The sequence below is a fragment of the Phyllobates terribilis genome, unplaced genomic scaffold, assembly GCF_046119375.1.
Source record: "Phyllobates terribilis strain yellow unplaced genomic scaffold, ASM4611937v1 Scaffold_3__8_contigs__length_932513732, whole genome shotgun sequence".
Taxonomy (NCBI): Eukaryota; Metazoa; Chordata; class Amphibia; order Anura; family Dendrobatidae; genus Phyllobates; species Phyllobates terribilis.
This window is the reverse complement of record NW_027362763.1, coordinates 486,813,663-486,835,759: the sequence shown is the minus strand read 5'-3', so window position 1 is coordinate 486,835,759 and position 22,097 is coordinate 486,813,663. Positions and strand designations below refer to the sequence as shown.

The 22,097-nt window shown below is 44.4% G+C and overlaps 1 protein-coding gene across 3 annotated transcripts in view; it reads left to right on the top strand.

Annotated features, from left to right (window-relative positions):
- Nucleotides 1–22,097, top strand: part of ROS1 (ROS proto-oncogene 1, receptor tyrosine kinase) — a 422,859-nt gene that overhangs the window by 123,267 nt on the left and 277,495 nt on the right. For all 3 annotated transcript variants that reach the window (XR_012318445.1, XM_073675912.1, XM_073675911.1), the window contains 2 exons: nt 6,611–6,792; nt 12,727–12,918. Coding sequence is in view for 2 of the 3 variants with exons in the window: in XM_073675912.1 (XP_073532013.1) it covers nt 6,611–6,792; nt 12,727–12,918 (374 nt within the window). In the remaining variant the exon portion in view is untranslated. The remainder of the gene's footprint in view (nt 1–6,610; nt 6,793–12,726; nt 12,919–22,097) is intronic.

The following is a 22,097-nucleotide window of genomic DNA, read 5'->3' as shown; positions in this document are numbered from 1 at the left end:
GTCACATATATAAGAAGTACAGTGACAGTGTTGGTTACTGTACTTGTCATTTAGTGTTAAAATAAAGGATTTATTAAAAAAAAAATTGGCGTGGGGTTCCCCGTAATTTTAGTCTCTAGCGGAGGTTAAGCAGATGGCTGGGGCAGATGTTTGAAGCCTGGGAAGGGGGTAATACCCATGGAGCTTCCCAGGCTACTAATATCAGCCCCAGCTGAATACCTAGCCTTTACTAGCTATTAAAATGGGGGACCCCCCCCAAAAAAAATGACGTGGGGTCCCCCCTATTTTAATAGCTAGCAAAGGCTAGGCAGACAGCTGGGGGCTGATATTAATAGCCCAGGAAGGGTGCCATGAATATTGGCCCCCTCCCATGCTAGAAACACCAGCCGTCAGCCGTCCCAGAAATGGTGCATCCATAGGATGTGCCAATTCTGGCACTTAGCCTCGCTCTTCCCACTGCCCTGTAGCGGTGGCAGTGGAGTAATAGGGCTGGGCTTGATGTCAGCTTATAATGCCAGCTGACATCAAGCCCAGGTTAGTAATGGAGAGGCGTCTATAAGACACCCCCATTACTAACCCCATAGTCAAAGTTAAAAAAAAACAGAAACACCCAGAATAAAGTCATTTAATTGAAATAAACACACAATTCTTCATTGTTCTAAATTAAACCATACTTACCATCATGCCCATTCCAGCTGAAGCCAACGATCTCCTGCAATAAAAGAAAAATAATAAAGCAACATCATCCTTACCTTTCCATGGTTCCCAGGACAGCTCCAGCTCTGCTACATCGAGATGACAGGCTGGACTGCAGCAGAACGCTACCATCCAGCCTGTCATCCCGCAGACACTGAGAAGCGCAGGCTTGCTTGCGCTCCTCAGTCTCAGGCTGTGACGGCATCCAGATGAGCCGAGGTCATGTCCAATGAACTCGGCTCACCTCATGCACGTCACTGACAGCGTGGGAGAATTCTCCTGCACTCAGCGCTTCAGCGTGAGAATTTTCCCACGCTGTCAGTGACGTGCATGAGGTGAATTCATGTCCAATGAACTCAGCTCACCTCATGTACGTCACTGACAGCATGGGAGAATTCTCACGCTGAAGCGCTGAGTGCAGGAGAATTTTCCCACGCTGTCAGTGACGTGCATGAGGTGAGCCGAGTTCATTGGACATGAACTCGGCTCATCTGGATGCCGTCACAGCGAGACACTGAGGAGCGCAAGCATGCCTGCGCTTCTCAGTGTCTGCGGGATGACAGGCTGGATGGCAGCGTTCTGCTGCGGTCCAGCCTGTCATCTCGATGTAGCAGAGCTGAAGCTGTCGTGGGAACCATGGAAAGGTAAGGATGATGTTGCTTTATTATTTTTCTTTTATTGCAGGAGATCGTTGGCTTCAGCTGGAATGGGCGTGATGGTAAGTATGGTTTAATTTAGAACAATAAAGAATTGTGTGTTTATTTCAATTAAAGGACAATATTCTGGGTGTTGTGTTTTTTTTTAAATACTTTACTAGAAATTCATGGCGGTCATGTCTAATATTGGCGTGACCCCATGAATTTCGGGCTTAGGGCTAGCTGATAATACCAAGCTGGCCCTAACCCCTTTATTACCCAGTGGGCCACTGCACCAGGGCCCTGGATGAGTTGGGTACAGCGCCAGAAGATGGCGCTTCTATGAACGCGCCATTTTCCGGGGTGGCTGCGGACTGCAATTTGCAGCGGGGGGGGGGGGGGGCAGAACGCTTGGGCCTCCCTGCGCTGCAGATTCCAGCCCCCAGCTGCCTAGTTGTACCTGGCTGGACACAAAAATAGGGCGAAGCCCCACGTATTTTTTTTAAAATTATTTCATGAAATTCATGAAATAATTAAGAAAAAAAGGCCTTCCCTATATTGTTGTGTCCGGCCAGGTACAAATGGGCAGCTGGTGGTTGGGGGCAGCCCATTCCTGCCTGCTGTACCTGGCTGGACACAAATATAGTGCGAAGCCCCACGGCAATTTTTTTAAATTATTTCAGGAAATTCATGAAATAATTAAAAAAAAATTGATGTGATGCTTCGCACTATATTTCTGTCCAGCCAGGTACAGCAGGCAGGAACGGGCTGCCCCCAACCACCAGCTGCCTATTTGTACCTGGCCGGACACAACAATATAGGGAAGCCCTTTTTTTCTTAATTATTTCATGAATTTCATGAAATAATTAAAAAAAAAAATACGTGGGGCTTCGCCCTATTTTTGTGTCCAGCCAGGTACAACTAGGCAGCTGGGGGCTGGAATCCGCAGCGCAGGGAGAACCAAGCTTTCTGGGCCCCACCCGCTGCAAATTGCAGTCCGCAGCCACCCCGGAAAATGCGTTCATAGAAGTGCCATCTTCTGGCGCTTTACCCAACTCATCCAGGGCCCTGGTGCGGTGGCTCACTGGGTAATAAAGGGGTTAGGGCCAGCTTGGCATTATCAGCTGGCCCTAAGCCCAAAATTCATGGGGTCACGCCAATATTAGACATGACCACCATGAATTTCTAGTAAAGTATTTTAAAAAAACACAACACCCAGAATAATGTCCTTTAATTGAAATAAACACACAATTCTTTATTGCTCTAAATTAAACCATACTTACCATCACGCCCATTCCAGCTGAAGCCAACAATCTCCTGCAATAAAAGAAAAATAATAAAGCAACATCATCCTTACCTTTCCATGGTTCCCACGACAGCTTCAGCTCTGCTACATCGAGATGACAGGCTGGACCGCAGCAGAACGCTGCCATCCAGCTTGCCTTGCCGCAGACACTGAGAAGCGCAGGCATGCTTGCGCTCCTCAGTGTCTGCCTGTGACGGCATCCAGATGAGCCCAGTTCATGTCCAATGAACTCAGCTCACTTCATGCACATCACTGACAGCGTGGGAAAATTCTCCTGCACTCAGCGCTTCAGTGTGAGAATTTTCCCACGCTGTCAGTGACGTGCAAGAGGTGAGTTCATGTCCAATGATCTCAGCTCACCTCATGCACGTCACTGACAGCGTGGGAGAATTCTCACGCTGAAGCGCTGAGTGCAGGAGAATTTTCCCACGCTGTCAGTGACGTGCATGAGGTGAGCCGAGTTCATTGGACATGAACTGGGCTCATCTGGATGCCGTCACAGGCAGACACTGAGGAGCGCAAGCATGCCTGTGCTTCTCAGTGTGTGTGGCATGGCAAGCTGGATGGCAGCGTTCTGCTGCGATCCAGCCTGTTATGTGAATTTAGCAGAGCTGAAGCCGTCGTGGGAACCATGGAAAGGTAAGGATGATGTTGCTTTATTATTTTATTTTTATTGCAGAAGACATTGGCTTCAGCTGGAATGGGCGTGATGGTAAGTATGGTTTAATTTAGAACAATAAAGAATTGTGTCTTTATTTCAATTAAAGGTCTTTATTCTGGGTGTTTGTGTTTTTTTTTAACTTTGACTATGGGGTTAGTAATGGGGGTGTCTTATAGACGCCTCTCCATTACTAACCTGGGCTTGATGTCAGCTGGCATTATAAGCTGACATCAACCCCAGCCCTATTACCCCACTGCCTCCGCTACAGGGCAGTGGGAAGAGCGAGGCTAAGTGCCAGAATTGGCGCATCCTATGGATGCGCCATTTCTGGGGCGGCTGACAGCTGGTGTTTCTAGCCTGGGAGGGGGCCAATATTCATGGCACCCTTCCTGGGCTATTAATATCAGCCCCCAGCTGTCTGCCTAGTCTTTGCTAGCTATTAAAATAGGGGGGACCCCACGTCATTTTTTTGGGGGGGTCCCCAATTTTAATAGCTAGTAAAGGCTAGGTATTCAGCTGGGGGCTGATATTAGTAGCCTGGGAAGCTCCATGGGTATTACCCCCTTCCCAGGCTTCAAACATCTGCCCCAGCTGTCTGCTTAACCTCCGCTAGAGCCTAAAATTACAGGGAACCCCACGCCAATTTTTTTTTAAATAAATCCTTTATTTTAACACTAAATGACAAGTACAGTAATCAACACTGTCACTGTACTTCATTTATATGTGACTGACATGTTTCTATCTATCTAATCTATGTGTGATTCTGTATTCCTTCTATTCTAAATTGTCGGATACCGCTGCTGAATTGCCGGCCGGCTTTTTTAAAGAGACGGTGCATGAAAACACTAATATTTTTTTAATAAATCCTTTACACTAAATGACAAGTACAGTAACCAACACTGTCACTGTACTTCTTATATATGTGACTGACATGTTTCTATCTATCTAATCTATGTGTGTTACTCTATTCTTTCGGTTCTAAATTGTCGGGTACCGGTGTATGCCGCTGATGAATTGCCGGCTTTTCATGTTTCACTGTGAGCACTGTTCCCATCGATTTGGGCAATCACTGTAATGCCACAACCACCATGGCTGTGGCATTACAGTGAGTGGCAGACAATCCCTGCATGATTGGTGCTCTAAATAGCGCCAGACATGCAGGACACGCTTTTGGTGCACGAACAGTTATCGAACATAACCTCGAACAGCCGAATTTTTTGCAGATCATTCGGGTTCGTCGAACAACTCGAACACCATCCAAAACAACTCGAATTTGAGATTGGCGAACAGTTCTAGTCGAACACCGCTCATCTCTACTCAGGATGTCTTCTTCACGGTCGCCAGCATCCTCCACGGCATCCGGTCCTACTCGGTTAAGGACCCTGGAAGAGTGTATAACCCAGTCCCACACAATGTCTACAGTTCTTGAGTCCATAAAAAATCACATTCTCTTTCACTGAGGGTTTCGGACCCTCCCGGCTGCACCAGCGCTTGTTGGCAGCAAGAAAACAACCACACACACCCATCCAAGTCCTCATTTTAATGTTACGTGGATCGGGGCAGTAGTCGTGGGCGAGGTACTCGTCTCCCATGCCCCTGAACGCTACAATAAAATGGGGACTTGGTTGAGTGTGTGTGTGTAACACAGGTGCCGGAATGCAACGCACAGAGACACAAGGCCGGAACAGTCAGGGATTGCTAAAACCACTTTATATGTATAACAACTATTATGCAAGTGGGTTAGTAACAGGGATAATAAACAGCAACTTGGAATAACAATAAGAAATATCTTTCAGTGAATAACAGTAAAGTTCTTTGCAAAAGTGTGATGCACCCAGTCGTGGAAGTCACCACGTGAGTTCTCTTTATATGCCTCTAGCGGGGATCACTGGTTATTGTAGGGATTGTACACTATTGGACAACCTCTTTTTAATCGCTTCAGTGTCCATGATAAAATAAAAACACTTAATACATACCTCCTGGAGGGCACCATTTAAGCAATGTTGGCGATGAGATTCCAAAAGATCACATGACATCGCTGGAATGGCGCCACTTCAGGAGGTAAGTATCTTAACAGCCTTTCAGTACTTTTGGTATGAAAAAACTCCTATAAGATTAGGGTCACATAACCAGTTTTTCCACATCCGAAAAAAAAACGGTCCGATTATTCTGGTCAGACTTTGATCAGAGTTTGATCAGAGTGGCATCAGTTTTTCTCGGACGTGGAGAGAAGAAAAAAAAAAGAGTTTCTCCACCTTCTCCATTCTGTTAGTCTGTGACAATTGAACCGTACTTGGAGGTCATCCGAGTGCTGTGATATACATACTCCCGGGCAGAACCCGTCTAATAGGCACGGCCTCGCTCACTATAAGTGTATGGAGTAAGGCTGTGCCCCATCTAGTAGGCGTGGCCTCGCTCAATATATTTGTATGGAGCGAGGCTGTGCCCCATCTAGTGGGCGTGGCCACTCCAACTAGACTGGTTCTGCCCGGGAGTATGCATATCACATAATTGACTGCTGTTACTGGGGCACAGAATTGCGAATCCTCGCAATGCACAGTGGATGCGCCGGGAGATTTACAATCAGCGTGTCGGCCCGGCCAGCTGACATTGGAGGCCTGCTGGAGCTACTGACCTTCAATGTGAACATTATAGCAATTATAGCAGTGAAATGATGATGGCGGGTTTATTTGCGAATTCATGAGTAGTAGAGGAGGGTCATCTATGTGATCGGGTATGGCAACTTTGTGAGTGGCCAGAACTGTGAGTGGGAGTGGAGGAGAGGTAAGTGACCCCAAGTTCTCGCCAACTCTAGATCATAACAGAACATTCATGAGTAGAAACTTTCAGAAAACAGAGGCGAGCATATACAGGCCTGATATTACTACCTTTTCTACAATAAAATTTATTTTATTTTTGTTTTGTTTAATAAAATGTAATTGATGCATCACAATTTTTTTTTTTTAAAACGTATTAGGAACTAATTTCCTGGAGGGACCCAAAGATTTTGACAGCCTAGGCAGGGGTCTTTACAGGATTTAATCCAGAACCCAGCACTGGATAATTGATAGCCACTTCTATTTAAAGGACCTGTATTTGTAGCTGTGTTTTTAGTTAATGTTCATTAGTACTTTAAATATAAATGATAGTTTAGTGCAATGTAAATGGAAGGCTCTGATACAACTGTCAGACATCGCTCAGGTGCACTGCTATACTGCCAACCATAGTTGCTTCCTCTGTAATTTATTTTAGGACGGAATTCTGTATCATCTGGAGCTTGGGGTTTATGTTTCTGTGATATTCTGATTGCAGATCTGGATTGGTACAATGGCACCATCTACTGGAGCAATGAAACAGGTCATGTGCATCTATGGAAGATAAGTAACACGACTGAGGCTTCAGCCCTGTATGTAGCTGAGATAAGACGAGCTGGTCCCCTGACATATGAGTGGATTGGACAATTCATCTACTGGGCTGACAAGATGAACCCTAACGTATGAGATAAGATGTCATCTTTTGAAGGGAATCTGAATATGTTACTTCTACTAATCTATTGATAACTTTTACACATATACAATAAAGGGTTGTTCAGTGAATCAGGTATTTTCTCCGGTAATGCTTTGAAGTGGTTGTATCATGAGAAGAGAAGAATGATTGATAGAGCATTAAAACAGGAATAGTCTACATGAGATAACCCTTTAAGGACCATGCCCTTTTTCAGGGTAAAATATACACAAACGCAATGTAACAGAACTCTGCTTACAAGGCTGGGGTCATTTGACCGATTTTCTCTCCTCCGAGAAAATGGGTCTGATTATGCTAATCACACTCTGCTCAGACTGTGATCTGATTCTCTCAGATGTGAAGAATTAAAAACTAAAAGAAATCTCCATCTTCTCCATTCAGTCTATCCATGAAAATTGGATGTTATCCGAGTACGGTCTGATGTTTTCCACAGGCCCATAGACATGAGTGGGCAAGTGCCATCCAAATCAGGGCAAATCGTGCAGGTTGCAATTTTTTTCCTCCGATCACTCGGTCCGAGGAAAAAACATCAGACGTGCACAGCATCATTGAACAACATGGGGACGAGTGCTATTTGTCAAAATGAAGGATAGCACTCATCCAATTTTTACAGTCGTGTGCACGATCCCTAATAAATACATACATGCCACTATCGCTGCACAGGTAAAAAACGTGAGGCATTTAGTTCACTTTTCTTTTTACCTTTAATTAAAACCTATCTGGGAAAGACTGGGTGGTTAGGGATGCATTTTCATAGTAGTTGAGCCATGAATCTTCTATTTTTGCATTCTGCTGGTCAGTTTTTTACCTTTTAAGTACTGGTTTATGAAATATGTATGTTTATTATTTTGGAGAGTGATTTTTTTTTAACATCTTTATTTGAAAATCAGTTTATTTTTAGGCTATGTGCCCACGTTGCGGACCTGAAGCATATTTTTTACGCTTCTCCCTGGCGGGAAAATTGCATGCGGATATTACATGCGGTTTTCCCGCCAGGTAGAAGCGTTTGTGAGACGTCTTTGCATGCATTTCCGCATGCGGGTTATCAAGCACTTCTCCAAGCATCACTTGGAAAAGTGCTTGACAACTTGTTCAGAAAGGTAAAAAATAAAAAAATAAACTTTATACTCACCTTCTGATGCATTCTCTGCCCCGTCCGGAGGCTTGAGCGGCTCACGCTGTTGTGTGCAGGACCTGCGGTGACGTCATTGAGTCATGTGGTGGGTCACATGACTCAATGACGTGGCAGGTCCTTCAGACAACAGCGCGACGGAGGGAAAACATCAGAAGATAAGTATAAACTTTATTATTCTTTTTTTTACAGGTTCTTTGGTACCCAGGTCTGGATGAGAGTCTCCTCTCCTCCAGACTTGGGTACCATCCGCACATTGATTCCGCTGCGCTTCCGCAAAATTAATGAACATGCTGCGGATTTTTGACCGCAGCATATACGCTGCGGAAAAATCCGCAGCATGGGCATTGACATTGCGGAATGCCATTGGGGACCATGGGTGCGGAAATACATGCGTTTTTCAAGCGTTTACGCTGTGGAAATTCCGCAGCATATACGCTTGAAAAATGCTACGTGGGCACACAGCCTTATACTCCTATTATGGGACTATACTATAAGTGCTATGTTTTTATTTTATACTGTTTTTGTTGTGTTTTAGCTGTACCGCCTGACATTACATTACCACCTGTGCAACAGACATACAGCATGCTATAGCCTTTGTTTCTATGGGAGTTGCAGAAAATGAGTAGTGCACAGTTGTGCATGGATATTTTCATAACCTTGCCTCTGGTAGCCAAGACCTAGAAGCAGATATTACCATCTCAGCCATGAAAGACCAAGATGGGAATAACTCTTTAATTGCCCTTACAGGCCCTGATTCATCAAGACCAGCGATCTTCATGCCAGTCTTGATGAGGGGGCTTGCTGGTGTCAGATGCTCCTGATTCATTAAGAGGAGTGCTTAATAGACCCTTGATTACAAATAAGATGTATTATCTTGCACACCCAAAAAGTAATTTCCCTAACAAATTAATTTAAAACCATGTCGCAAAAATGAGTACACCCCAATGAAAGTCTTTGGAGAAAAGTTAAAGTTTAGACTACAAAATTAAAATTAACAATAATTCAATCACAGGTAACTTTAATTATTCATTAAACATGCATACAGCAGATAGTTGACTATTAAAGGACGTTACTTACCAAAGAAAACCTCTTCCCATTTCATATTGTCAGCAATGGCACCACATGGAAGAGAAATGTCACAAGGTTTGAGAAAGAAAATAATTTCTTTACACAAGAAAGGTGAAGGATGCAAGAAAAGTAACAATACTATACTTAGTCAGAATACTGTAGCAAAAGTGAGACAAAAATGTTGCAAAGATGGAACTGCAACCATCTTTCAGACTACAGAAATGAAAGAGAACCTGTCAGCACGATTTTGTAATGTAACGTAAAGACATGACAGTAAGAGCACATTAATGCAGATTAAATTGATACCTTTGGTGAAAAAATCTGCTTTGATGTTCTTCTATAATCACCATTTGAAGTTTTCTGCTACAGGGGCTGGACTGTAGACTTTGTCTTTTCCTCTTTGCCTGAGATTCCCCAGTCCCTCTGCCGACCTCCGGTCTTTATATCTACAGTGCTGGCCAAAAGTATTGGCACCCCTGCAATTCTGTCAGATAATACTCAGTTTCTTCCTGAAAATGATTGCAATCAAAAATTCTTTGGTATTATTCTCTTCATTTAATTTGTCTTCAATGAAAAAAACACAAAAAGAATTGTCCTAAAGCCAAATTGGATATAATTCCACACCAAACCTAAAAAAGGGGTAGACAAAAGTATTGGCACCCTTTGAAAAATCATGTGATGCTTCTCTAATTCGTGTAATTAACAGCACCTGTAACTTACCTGTGGCACCTAACAGGTGTTGGCAATAACTAAATCACACTTGCAGCCAGTTAATATGGATTAAATTTGACTCAACCTCTGTCCTGTGTCCTTGTGTGTACCACATTGAGCATGGAGGAAAGAAAGAAGACCAAAGAACTGTCTGAGGACTTGAGAAACCAAATTGTGAGGAAGCATGAGCAATCTCAAGGCTACAAGTCTATCTCCAAAGACCTGAAAGTTCCTGTGTCTTCCGTGCACAGTGTCATCAAGAAGTTTAAAGCCCATGGCACTGTGGCTAACCTCCCTCGATATGGACGGAAAAGAAAAATTGATGAGAGATTTCAACGCAAGATTGTGCGGATGGTGGATAAAGAACCTCGACTAACATCCAAACAAGTTCAAGCTGCCCTGCAGTCTAAGGGTACAGCAGTGTCAACCCGTACTATCCGTCGACGTCTGAATGAAAAGGGACTGTATGGTAGGATACCTAGGAAGACCCCACTTCTTACCCCGAGACATAAAAAAGACAGGCTGGAGTTTACCAAAACTTACCTGAGAAAGCCAAAAACATTTTGGAAGAATGTTCTCTAGTCAGATGAGACAAAAGTAGATCTTTTTGGGAAAAAGCATCAACATAGAGTGTACAGGAAAAAAAAAGAGGCATTCAAAGAAAAGAACACGGTCCCTACAGTCAAACATGGCGGAGGTTCCCTGATGTTTTGGGGTTGCTTTGCTGCCTCTGGCACTGGACTGCTTGACCGTGTGCATGGCATTATGAAGTCTGAAGACTACCAACAAATTTTGCAGCATAATGTAGGGCCCAGTGTGAGAAAGCTGGGTCTCCCTCAGAGGGCATGGGTCTTCCAGCAGGACAATGACCCAAAACACACTTCCAAAAGCACTATAAAATGGTATGAGAGAAAGCACTGGAGACTTCTAAGGTGGCCAGCAATGAGTCCAGACATAAATCCCATAGAACACCTGTGGAGAGATCTCAAAATGGCAGTTTGGAGAAGGCACCCTTCAAATATCAGGGACCTGGAGCAGTTTTCCAAAGAAGAATGGTCTAAAATTCCAGCAGAGCATTGTAAGAAACTCATTGATGGTTACCGGAAGCGGTTGTTCGCAGTTATTTTGGCTAAAGGTTGTGCAACCAAGTATTAGGCTGAGGGTGCCAATACTTTTGTCCGGCCATGTTTTGGAATTTTGTGTGAAATGATCAATGATTTGATTTTTGCTTCATTCTCTTTTGTGTTTTTTCCTTGCAAGCAAATTAAATGAAGAGAATAATACCAAAGAATTTGTGATTGCAATCATTTTCAGGAAGAAACTGAGTATTATCTGACAGAATTGCAGGGGTGTCAATACTTTTGGCCAGCACTGTATATGTCACTACGTTTGGTTGATTTTTTGTTTTCCTCCTATGTGTTCTAAATCAGTGTTCCCCAGCACCGGTCCTCAGGGCCCACCAACAGGTCAGGTATTCAGGATTTCCTTACTATTACACAGGTGATGGAATTATTGCCTGCGCAGGTGATATCATTATTCCCTAAGCAATGCTAAGGAAATCCTGAAAGCATGACGTGTTGGTGGGCCTTGAGGACTGGAGTTGGGGAACACTGTTCTAAATCTCTCTTGTATGCGTTTGCCAGTGACTAAGCACCAGGTGGCAGCATAGAAAAGTGTCACACCTATGAGTAAGCAGCAGGTGACAGCATAGAAAAGTGTCATGCCTATGAGTAAGCAGCAGGTGGCAGCATAGAAAAGGGTCACACCTATGAGTAAGCAGCAGGTGACAGCATAGAAAAGGGTCATGCCTATGAGTAAGCAGCAGGTGGCAGCATAGAAAATTGTCATGCCTATGAGTAAGCAGCAGGTGGCAGCATAAAAACCTGTTATGCCTATGAGTAAGCAGCAGGTGGCAGCCTAGAAAAATGTCATGGCTGTGACTAAGCAGCAGGTGGCAGTAGCAGAGAGAGATAAAACCTATGAGACTGTTTAGGAAGAAAGAATGAAGCTATAACTGTTATCACTGGATCTTACTCTTGCTCTGAATAGGGACTATGCCAAAGTAGAAGTATCCCCTGAGAGTCTGTGTGACTATAGACTGTTGCTGTTGCATGTAACAATTATCCTGCGTTCTGAAGAGTGTTTGAGACAACAGTAAAGTCTGGACATCTGCAATGTAAGAAATTTGTGGTTGTCTGTTGCCTTGTTTCAATGGATCATAGAGTCCTACTCCCCTCCTGGCCGGGATGTGTCATTACAAGCCAGATCTGGCACATGCACCGTAAAACAAAGTGTACTGACCTCAGCCCGTTGGATGTCACCAGAGCTGAAAATCCTTACTTGTAGCACGGGAGGGTCTGGGACTGCATGACTCTTCACCTGAACAGCACTGCCCAGATGACTCCTGAGACATAACTACATGTAGCACCTGCACTATTATATCTTCATTTTCTTAACTGTGTTAAAATGCACCATTTATATGTGCACATGTCAAGAAAGGTTTTGCAAAGCAGTATCAAGCTATGGTGGTGGTTTAGGGAAATTTACATGTATTTTTCATCCTGAACCATTGGATGATTGACATGTCTTCCTGACAGTCTTTAATAACTAGCAATGATGGAATTTACTTAAAAATCCTCCCTGTTCTAAAGTACAGAAAGTTTATTGTTTACTGCTCATTGCCTAGGTCACTGGCCACAGGTCTATCAACGATGGCCAAACATGAGCAGTGCTTGCAAGCTTTTTCCAACTGAGCTTGTAAGCACTGAACTGACGCTGGTTAGATTGCTGGAGCTCACTTTTAATTCTCGATTTGCCTCTGCAGCATTGGAGGAGCACACAGACCAGCGCCACTGGACCCAACTGTCAGTCAAGCAGAAGTCTCCTACTTGAGAAAATGAAACAACCCCTTTAAATGAATATAATATATTAATTTAGGAATTCGACAACAGTTTTCTTAGTAATGCTAATTATCATCTTCTGGTAACAGATATACAGAACATCCCTAAGGACACATTCTGTGGAAACAGTTAAAGGAAGCACACATCTAGTGAACGACTTGGCTGTGGACTCTGTCAATGCTTTCTTATATTGGAGCACAGGCTACACCGTGGAGAGCAGCAGACTGAATGGAGAGGATCATGCGATTATTCAGAACCTAACATTGTTTTCCAGTTCGCAGGTAAAAGCAGATCAATTTTTATTATATTGTCCATCTGCCCATGCATCTCTCTATCAATAGACTTTTCAATTTTATTTTAAAGGGTTTTTCGAGTTTCAGAATACTGATAACCTATTTGTAGGACAGACTGTCAAAATCAGCTGATAGAAGCAGCCATAGTGGTAACTGTCCTGAGTATTGCAGCATTGACCCATTTCTTTCAATGGAACAATGCTGTGATGCGCTGCACGGCCGCTACTATGCAGACAGTGTGCAGGGAAACAAAGCTGAACAGCCTGCACTGCTGCGCTCCGCCAGTGCCATCTTCCTTTCAATCTGCTGATCAATGGGAGTGATAAGAGTCAAATCCTCACAGATTGGATATTGGCGGGCTGTCATAAGTATAGACTATTAATTTTTTTGAACCTGTAAAACCTCTTTAGGTCTATGGCCACTATCAGAATTTGGTCACTATTTGGTCAGTATTTTTCCTTAGGAGTGGAAACCAAAACCAGGAGTGGGTGATAAATGCAGAATTGGTGACTTGTTTCTATTATATCTTTTCTCTGATTGTTCCTCACTTGGTTTTTGCTCCCACTCCTGAGAAAAAATACTGACCGAATACTGATAGTGGGGCCATGGCCTTAACGTAAATGTGATATTGGTAAAATGGAGCCTGATCCACATATGTGATAATATAACTTTCCCATTAAACTTAATTGCCTGCATATTATAGTTTCAGTAAAAAAATTACTAAAATGGCATGTTTGCATGTTCTTGCAGATATTGGGAAAGATTTCCGAAACTAAGTGTTCCAGAATTCACGCATAATTTGCTTTCTTACCTGCATGCTTTATATTTATCATGACTTCAGACATTTTGTGCGTCTTAGACGAAAAAGGGACTGGGCCTTGATGACAGGGTCTGGCCTGTTTAATAAAGGTCTAACATGCAACACAGCGTACCAAAAAATGTGCAATATATTTTATCACAAATTTCTGGCACAAAGTTCGATAATTGATAAGTGATTTTAACTTAAGGACCCCACACACATTAGACTAACATCGACCGAACCCAATTTTGGTCTACTGATCCTTTTGTTTTCGGCAAGATAAGCCACTGCCAGGAACCTGGCACTGCCTTTTGTAGAGAGAACAGGAGCGCTCAGCAGAACAAGCGCTCCTGTGCATGGAGAAGTAGGGAGAGATAGTTGCTAAATGAATGATCGTCAGAACCATCGTTTGGTCTACAAATATCTGTGTTGGGGGCACCTTAAACTAGACACATTTATCAAACAGCATGAACCACTGAGATAAATCTGGCACATTTTAAAGTGAATTGGTCAGCAGATTTTTATTATTTAATCTGAGAGCAGCATAGTATAGGGCAAGACAGTCTGATTCCAGGACTATTTTACTTATTAGGCTGTGTGTTGTAGGTTAAATACAATCAGTGTTTTATAAGCAGGGGATTATCACAACAGAACTAGGCATTATGTGCTGATGAGTCCAGCTAATGTGTGTAACCCAGCCAATACCACTATTGTCAGCTTGCTTACAATGCACAGTGTACACAGGAAGCTGCCAATCAGGGGTGTGGACGGGGTTATACACAGATCAGCTTTCTGAGCTCTGATACATCTATAATAGAGAAAACAAGGAGAAGTGTCAACCTCTGGAACCATCAGCCAATGCTTAGAAGACCCTTTTAGTGCATCCATGTACAAGGCATTTGTGTCTCAAAAAACATATATTCATAAAACATTATAATATGGATCAATGTTCATAAAATGATTAAGCAAATAGGAAGATATTCAGTAACTGTGTAACAAAGATACAAAACATTCATAATTCTGCTTCTATGGTTAAATATGGAAAGAGAATGAATGATACATATAATAGGACCTTAGAGTGGATCTGTCCTCAGACTATACTGCCCTTAAGGACCTTAAAGTGTATCTGTCCTCAGACTATACTGCACTTATGGACCTTAAAGTGGATCTGTCCTCAAACTATACTGCTCCTTAAGGACCTTAAAGTGTATCTGTCCTCAGACTATGCTGCCCTTAAGGACCCTAAAGTGGATCTGTTCTTCCACTATACAGCCTTTAAAGTGGATCTGTTCTCAGACTATACTGTCCTTAAGGACCTTAAAGGTGATCTGTCCTCAGACTATGCTGCCCTTAAGTACCTTAAAGTAAATCTGTCCTCAGACTATACTGCCCTTAAGGACCGTAAAGTGGATCTGTCCTCAAACTATACTGCTCCTTAAGGACCTTAAAGTGTATCTGTCCTCAGACTATACTGCCCTTAAGGACCTTAAAGTATATCTGTCCTCAGACTATACTGCCCTTAAGGACCTTAAAGTGTATCAGTCCTCAGACTATACTGCCCTTAAGGACCTTAAAGTGTATCTGTCCTCAGACTATACTGCCCTTAAGGACCCTAAAGTGGATCCGTTCTTCGACTATACTGCCTTTAAAGTGGATCAGTTCTCAGACTATACTGTCCTTAAGGACCTTAAAGGTGATCTGTCCTCAGACTATGCTGCCCTTAAGTACCTTAAAGTAAATCTGTCCTCAAACTATACTTCTCCTTAAAGACCTTAAAGTGTATCTGTCCTCAGACTATACTGCCCTTAAGGACCTTAAAGTGTATCAGTCCTCAGATTATACTGCCCTTAAGGACCTTAAAGTGGATCTGTTCTCCTACTATACTGCCCTTAAGAACCTTAAAGGTGATCAGTCCTCAGACTATACTGCCCTTAAGGACCATAAAGTGGATTTGTTCTCCGACTATACTGCCCTTAAAGACCTTAAAGTGGATCTGTTCTCAGACTATACTGCATAGTAACATAATAACATAGTTTTTAGGGTTGAAGGAAGACTAAGTCCATCTAGTTCAACCCATTGCCTAACATGTTGATCCAGAGGAAGGCAAAAACACCCATGTGACAAGCACTAAGCTCCACATTGGGGAAAAAAATTCCTTCCTGACTCCATACGGCAATCAGACTAGTTCCCTGGATCAACGCCCTATCAAGGAATCTAGTATATATAACCTGTAATATTATACTTTTCAAGAAAGGAATCCATGCCCTTCTTAAATTTTAGTAGTGAATCACTCATTACAACATCATGCGGCAGAGAGTTCCATAGTCTCACTGCTCTTACAGTAAAGAATCCGTGCCTGTGATTATGATTAAACCTTCTTTCCTCCAGACGTAGAAGATGCCCCCTTGTCCTTGTCTCAGGTCTCAGAGTAAAAAGATCAGTAGAAAGGTCTTTGTACTGTCCCCTCATATATTTGTACATAGTAATAAGATCACCCCTAAGCCTTCGTTTTTCCAAACTAAATAACCCCTAGTCTAATAACCTGTCTTGGTATTGCAGACCCCCCAGTCCTCTAATAACCTTGGTTGCTCTTCTCTGCACCCGCTTGTAGGAACCTCAGGGTAGTAGTTTTGTCTAGGGGCTGATGTGTTCCCATACCCTGGTCCCCTGACAAAGATAAATGTCTCAATTCTCCTGTGTTGTGCGTATGGTGCAGAACACTCACGTTTGGATTGCAGATCTCTGCTGTCTTCGGTTCTTTCACCTCAGGAACCGCCGCACACATATTTAGGGACTTCCATTCCGTTTTATAAAAATGAACTTTACTAGAACACTTGCAATCAACTTCATACTGCACGTAGCATTGTTCACATACTTTTCCAGGGTTACCGTCTGATACACCGCACTTATTGATGTTCACTGTCCGTTTGTCCTGAGCTGTCCCTTCCATAGCGGACCTTCTTGGCCTATGAGACCCTCGCAGTTTTAAGAATCCCATACTGTCTATTTCCCGTCCGACTTCCCCTTCATTGAAGGCTTTTGAACACACACCTCTCTGTGGATCCCATGGAAATGCCTGATCCAGAATATCTGAATACGGGTCCTTTTCTGCTGGACAGATCATGCCAATGGTGCTCCCTGGACCACCAACTGTAATCTCCTTACATCTCTCTCATTTCCTCACGAACTTACTGCAACCAGGAAAAACATCTCAGTCTGCACTGAACCTGCTCCTCCCACACTGAGCAGCTCCCAAACCCCTTAACTCTTTCCTAACTTAGAACTACATCTGCTTTAAGCTATAGTGCCCCCCTTAGCCTTACTCTTCTACTATTCTGATACCCTACCTGCACTAACCTATACTGACCCTATAACTGACACATCAGACAATTGACCATAACACATGTTCATATTTCAAACAGGATATAGTGTTATGTGCACACACATAGACAAGGTGCATGACCAGGTCCTAGTCACCCTCTTACATGCCTCCCTCCTAAAACATGGTCGTCCCGACCATGAGAGCACTTGTAAAAAAAAAGTAATGCACATTTAAAACATTCAACACATATGTTTATATTAAAATGCACGATAGATTAATTCACTTTAATCACTTCTTCTTGTTGGTCAACCTTGACCTCGGTCCCACTCGGTTGGGACCCTGGAACACAGAGTTCAAGTTCTTTTGAATATGGGTCAGTCTGACCCCGGTCCCCTTGCTCCTGGGACCCCAAAATAATGTTTATCACAGGCCCACTGGCTAACAAATCCTGCTCCGACAGTCCTGGAGCAGTGACCCGACACGATCCTTGGGTCGTCCTGACAGTTTCTCCCCCTCCCTGCTTTTACTGAGTACGGTCCCTTTAAGAACCATGGGCCGCTCAATAGCTCCTATACTAGGGCACAGTCCATGGAGCAGTTGCACACAGTCCATCAGTTAACCCTATTAGGGTTCAGTCCCGTAATCCAGCAGGGGAATGCGCAAACGTGCGCAACAGAACTTGGAGGGGGAAAACGCACAAACATAAAGTTATCTTCTGGCCGTCCGGCCAGCACCATCTCTTCCTGGTGCTATCAGGGCTGCTTGCCCTTTAAGAGACGCAGAACAGTCTCTATTAGTGACCACATCCTTGGCCACCTCCGGTCATCATCGGGCTGAACAGGGGCTCCTGCCCCTAGGAACGCAGAACAGTTCCTTTTGCTTTTTCCGTGCAACGAGCACAACCAGATGCTTTTAAAGCAGTCGTTCACTCTGGAATTCCCCTGGATCCGCCGTAATGGGCCACTCCTTGGCTTTGGATGTAGATGACGGTGGTCCCAGAGGATGAATCACAGGAGACCGATCCTCCGCTGTTGTTCCGGCTCCTTGTCTCCGATGCTGACAGACTCAGGGACTCCGAACGTACGCTTCCCTGAGAATCGGTCGTCGCCCCCAGTGACTCCGGCACCGGAGATGCTGCTCTGAGACTCACACTTTCACTGGCTCCCACGGCCAGCTGTACTGCGGCCACAACGGTCGGCCGCACAGGCTGGTTCATCGTCTGCTCCTCTGTGTCGGACAGAACGGTTACGGCCACTGCATACGGGCCTCGGGGCCCACGTTCTTTGATGAACTTGACTCTGCTACCCACGAGCAAGGGATCGGGGGCGTCAATAGACCCATTGTTGACATATACCTTCTCGCCGGTCCCCACTTCTTGTAAGAAACCGTAGCCGCGAGACAAGACGAAGTGTCGCACTAGGCCGCAAGTCATCCGGCCGGACATTGCTCCTCCCCCTGGCCTCCGCAGCTCTTTGCGGATGCGACGCTCCCGCCTCTTCTTTTCAGCGATTACTCCGGCGATCCACCGGGCCTCCTCTTCCCCAGGGGTTCTCACTACTTCCTGGTAAGTAGGGGGTTGGGGGCTGGAGACAGGGCCCGCGTTGCGACTCACCGCTGCCATGGTCACCGGAGCCGGCTCACCGTCATCTGCTGGCACCTCCACTGCCGTTGTTCCTCCGGCCGCCACCTCCTGTACTGCTACTTGTTTCTCCCCTGGGCTTGTGATCATGAGCCCCTTTAAGGCCTCCACTAGAGAGACGGTATTCCCCCGTGTATCGTGGAAGGGGTACCAGCCTGGTACAAACGGTAAGCCGCTCTCTAGGGGATAATCATGGAGGTCAAAGACTCCCCAGCTGCCTCCTGGGCGTTCTTCCTTCTCCTGGCGCTCCCTGCACCGGCTCCACTCCATTCTCCCACAGCCACCATGATGAGACATCTTCCCAGGCTGTCGCTGCTTCACCGTTCCTTCCAGCAATCGCACCGCACTGTTCAGCACAATGGGTCCTCCTTCCAGGCTCCGCCCGACCATGGGTGGGGCTGCCTTCAGCAATTCTTCCCACTCTGTGTCTGGGATCTTCAATGGTAGGCGGAATTTCTTCTTCCTTCGCCGCGCCCATCGTGGGCGGAAACCACTCACAGGGGCCGCAATCTCCATCTGGCCCGGCGTCCATACCATACTGCTTTCCACGCCGTTTTGTGCTCAGGACGCCCACGATGGGCGGAACCTTCACTAATCTCCGCGCCATCTTCCGCCATCTTGGAACTCATGTGGCCGGCCACCATCTTGGGATCGCCATGTTCATCCACCATCTTGGTTCGTACACTTTTCAATTCTCTCCGTTTCATTTGTTTATCTTCAGGCGCTTCATCTGCGCCGCGGGTCCCCTCTACCCCGCTCTCTTCATGCGAGGAACTCGCATCCTGCCGACTACGCCAATTTTGTAGGAACCTCAGGGTAGTAGTTATGGTGAGGGGCTGATGTGTTCCCATACCCTGGTCCCCTGACAAAGATAAATGTCCCAATTCTCCTGTGTTGTGCGTGTGGTGCAGAACACTCATGTTTGGATTGCAGATCTCTGCTGTCTTCGGTTCTTTCACCTCAGGAACCGCCGCACACATATTTAGGGACTTCCATTCCGTTTTATAAAAAAGAACTTTACTAGAACACTTGCAATCAACTTCATACAGCACGTAGCATTGTTCACATACTTTTCCAGGGTTACCGTCTGATACACCTCACGTATTGATGTTCACTGTCCGTTTGTCCTGAACTGTCCCTTCCATAGCGGACCTTCTTGGCCTATGAGACCCTCGCAGTTTTAAGAATCCCGTACTGTCTATTTCCCGTCCGACTTCCCCTTCATTGAAGGCTTTTGGACACACACCTCTCTGTGGATCCTGTGGACCGTAGGTCCCGAACGTTAGGAAATGTCTGGTTCAGAATATCTGAATACGGGTCCTTTTCTGCTGGACAGATCGTGCCAACGGTGCCCCCTGGACAACCAACTGTAATCTCCTTACATCTCTCTCACTTCCTCACAACTGACTGCTACCAGGAAAAACATCTCAGTCTGCACTGAACCTGCTCCTCCCACACTGAGCAGCTCCCAAACCCTCTTTCCTAACTTACAACTACATCTGCTTTAAGCTATAGTGCCCCCCTTAGCCTTACTTTTCTACTATTCTGATACCCTACCTGCACTAACCTATACTGACCCTATAACTGACACATCAGACAATTGACCATAACACATGTTCATATTTCAAACAGGATATAGTGTTATGTGCAGACACATAGACAAGGTGCATGACCAGGCACTGGTCACCCTCTTACACGCTCTAGTTCAGCTATGTCTTTCTTATACACCAGAGACCAGAACTGTACACAGTATTCTAAGTGTGGTCACACTAGTGACTTGTATAGAGGTAAAATTATGAGCATCTATGCCTCTTTTAATGCATCCCATTATTTTATTTGCCTTTGCAGCAGCTGCCTGACACTGGCCACCAAACATGAGCTTGTCGTCCACCAGTACACCCAGGTCTTTTTCAGTGACAGTTTTGCCCAGTGTTTTACAATTAAGCATATAATTATACATTTCATTTCCTCTGCCCAAGTGCATTACCTTACATTTATCCCCATTAAAGCTCATTTGTCATTTATCAGCCCAAGCTTCTAGTTTACATAAATCCTCCTGTAATATAAAATTGTCCTCCTCTCTATTGATTACCCTGCAGAGTTTAGTGTCATCTGCAAATATTGAAATACTACTCTGTATGCCCCCTACAAGGTCATTAATAAATATGTTAAAGAAAAGCGGGCCCAATACTGACCCCTGTGGTACCCCACTGTTAACTGTGACCCAGTCTGAGTGTGTTCCATTAATAACCACCCTTTGTTTCCTATCACTGAGCCAGTTCTTAAGGACCTTAAAGGTGATCTGTCCTCAGACTATACTGCCCTCAAGTACCTTAAAGTGAATCTCTCTTCAGACTATACTGCCCTTAAGGACCTTAAAGTTGATCTGTCCTCAAACTATACTGTTCCTTAAGGACCTTAAAGTGTATCTGTCCTCAGACTATACTGCCCTTAAGGACCTTAAAGTTGATCTGTCCTCAAACTATACTGCTCCTTAAGGACCTTAAAGTGGATCAGTCCTCAGACTATACTACACTTAAGGACCTTAAAGTGGATCTGTCCTCAGACTATACTGCCCTTAAGGACCTTAAAGTGGATCAGTCCTCAGACTATACTGCCGTTAAGGACCCTAAAGTGGATCTGTTTTCCGACTATACTGCCTTTAAACTGGATCTGTTCTCAGACTATACTGTCCTTAAGGACCTTAAAGGTGATCTGTCCTCAGACCATGCTGCCCTTAAGTACCTTAAAGTGAATCTGTCCTAAGATTATACTGCCCTTAAGGACCTTAAAGTGGATCTGTCCTCAAACTATACTGCTCCTTAAGGACCTTAAAGTGGATCAGTCCTCAGACTATACTGCCCTTAAGGACCTTAAAGTGGATCAGTCCTCAGACTATACTGCCCTTAAGGACCTTAAAGTGGATCTGTCCTCAGACTATACTGCCCTTAAGGACCTTAAAGTGGATCTGTTCTCAGACTATACTGCCGTAGACTATTAGTTCACACGGTATAAAATAATATTGAGTTTTTGGATGACTAGAGGCCTGTATATGGCTAATGCATCAGCTAACCTGTCGCCATACTATGCTGTTAGACAGTTCAGCTTAGTAATGTGGCAGTTTCACCAATTTAAGATGCACTAGGTAACTGCTCTCCTCCAAACTAAAGATGTCCGAGTGCATGCAAAGAAGCTAATTAATCAAATTTGCTAATCAGGTTGAAAAACTTCACTCAGAGACTGAACCATGCAAAATGGCATACTTTATTACGTAGACAAGGGGTTATATAGTATTCTACTTCTAGGTGGGATTAGTAAAATTCATTGCTCCTTCTGATAACTTGACACACTGCAATTTGCTCATCCATGTGTCTCTTGGCCTCAGTAATGCCTTAGGAATTCTGATG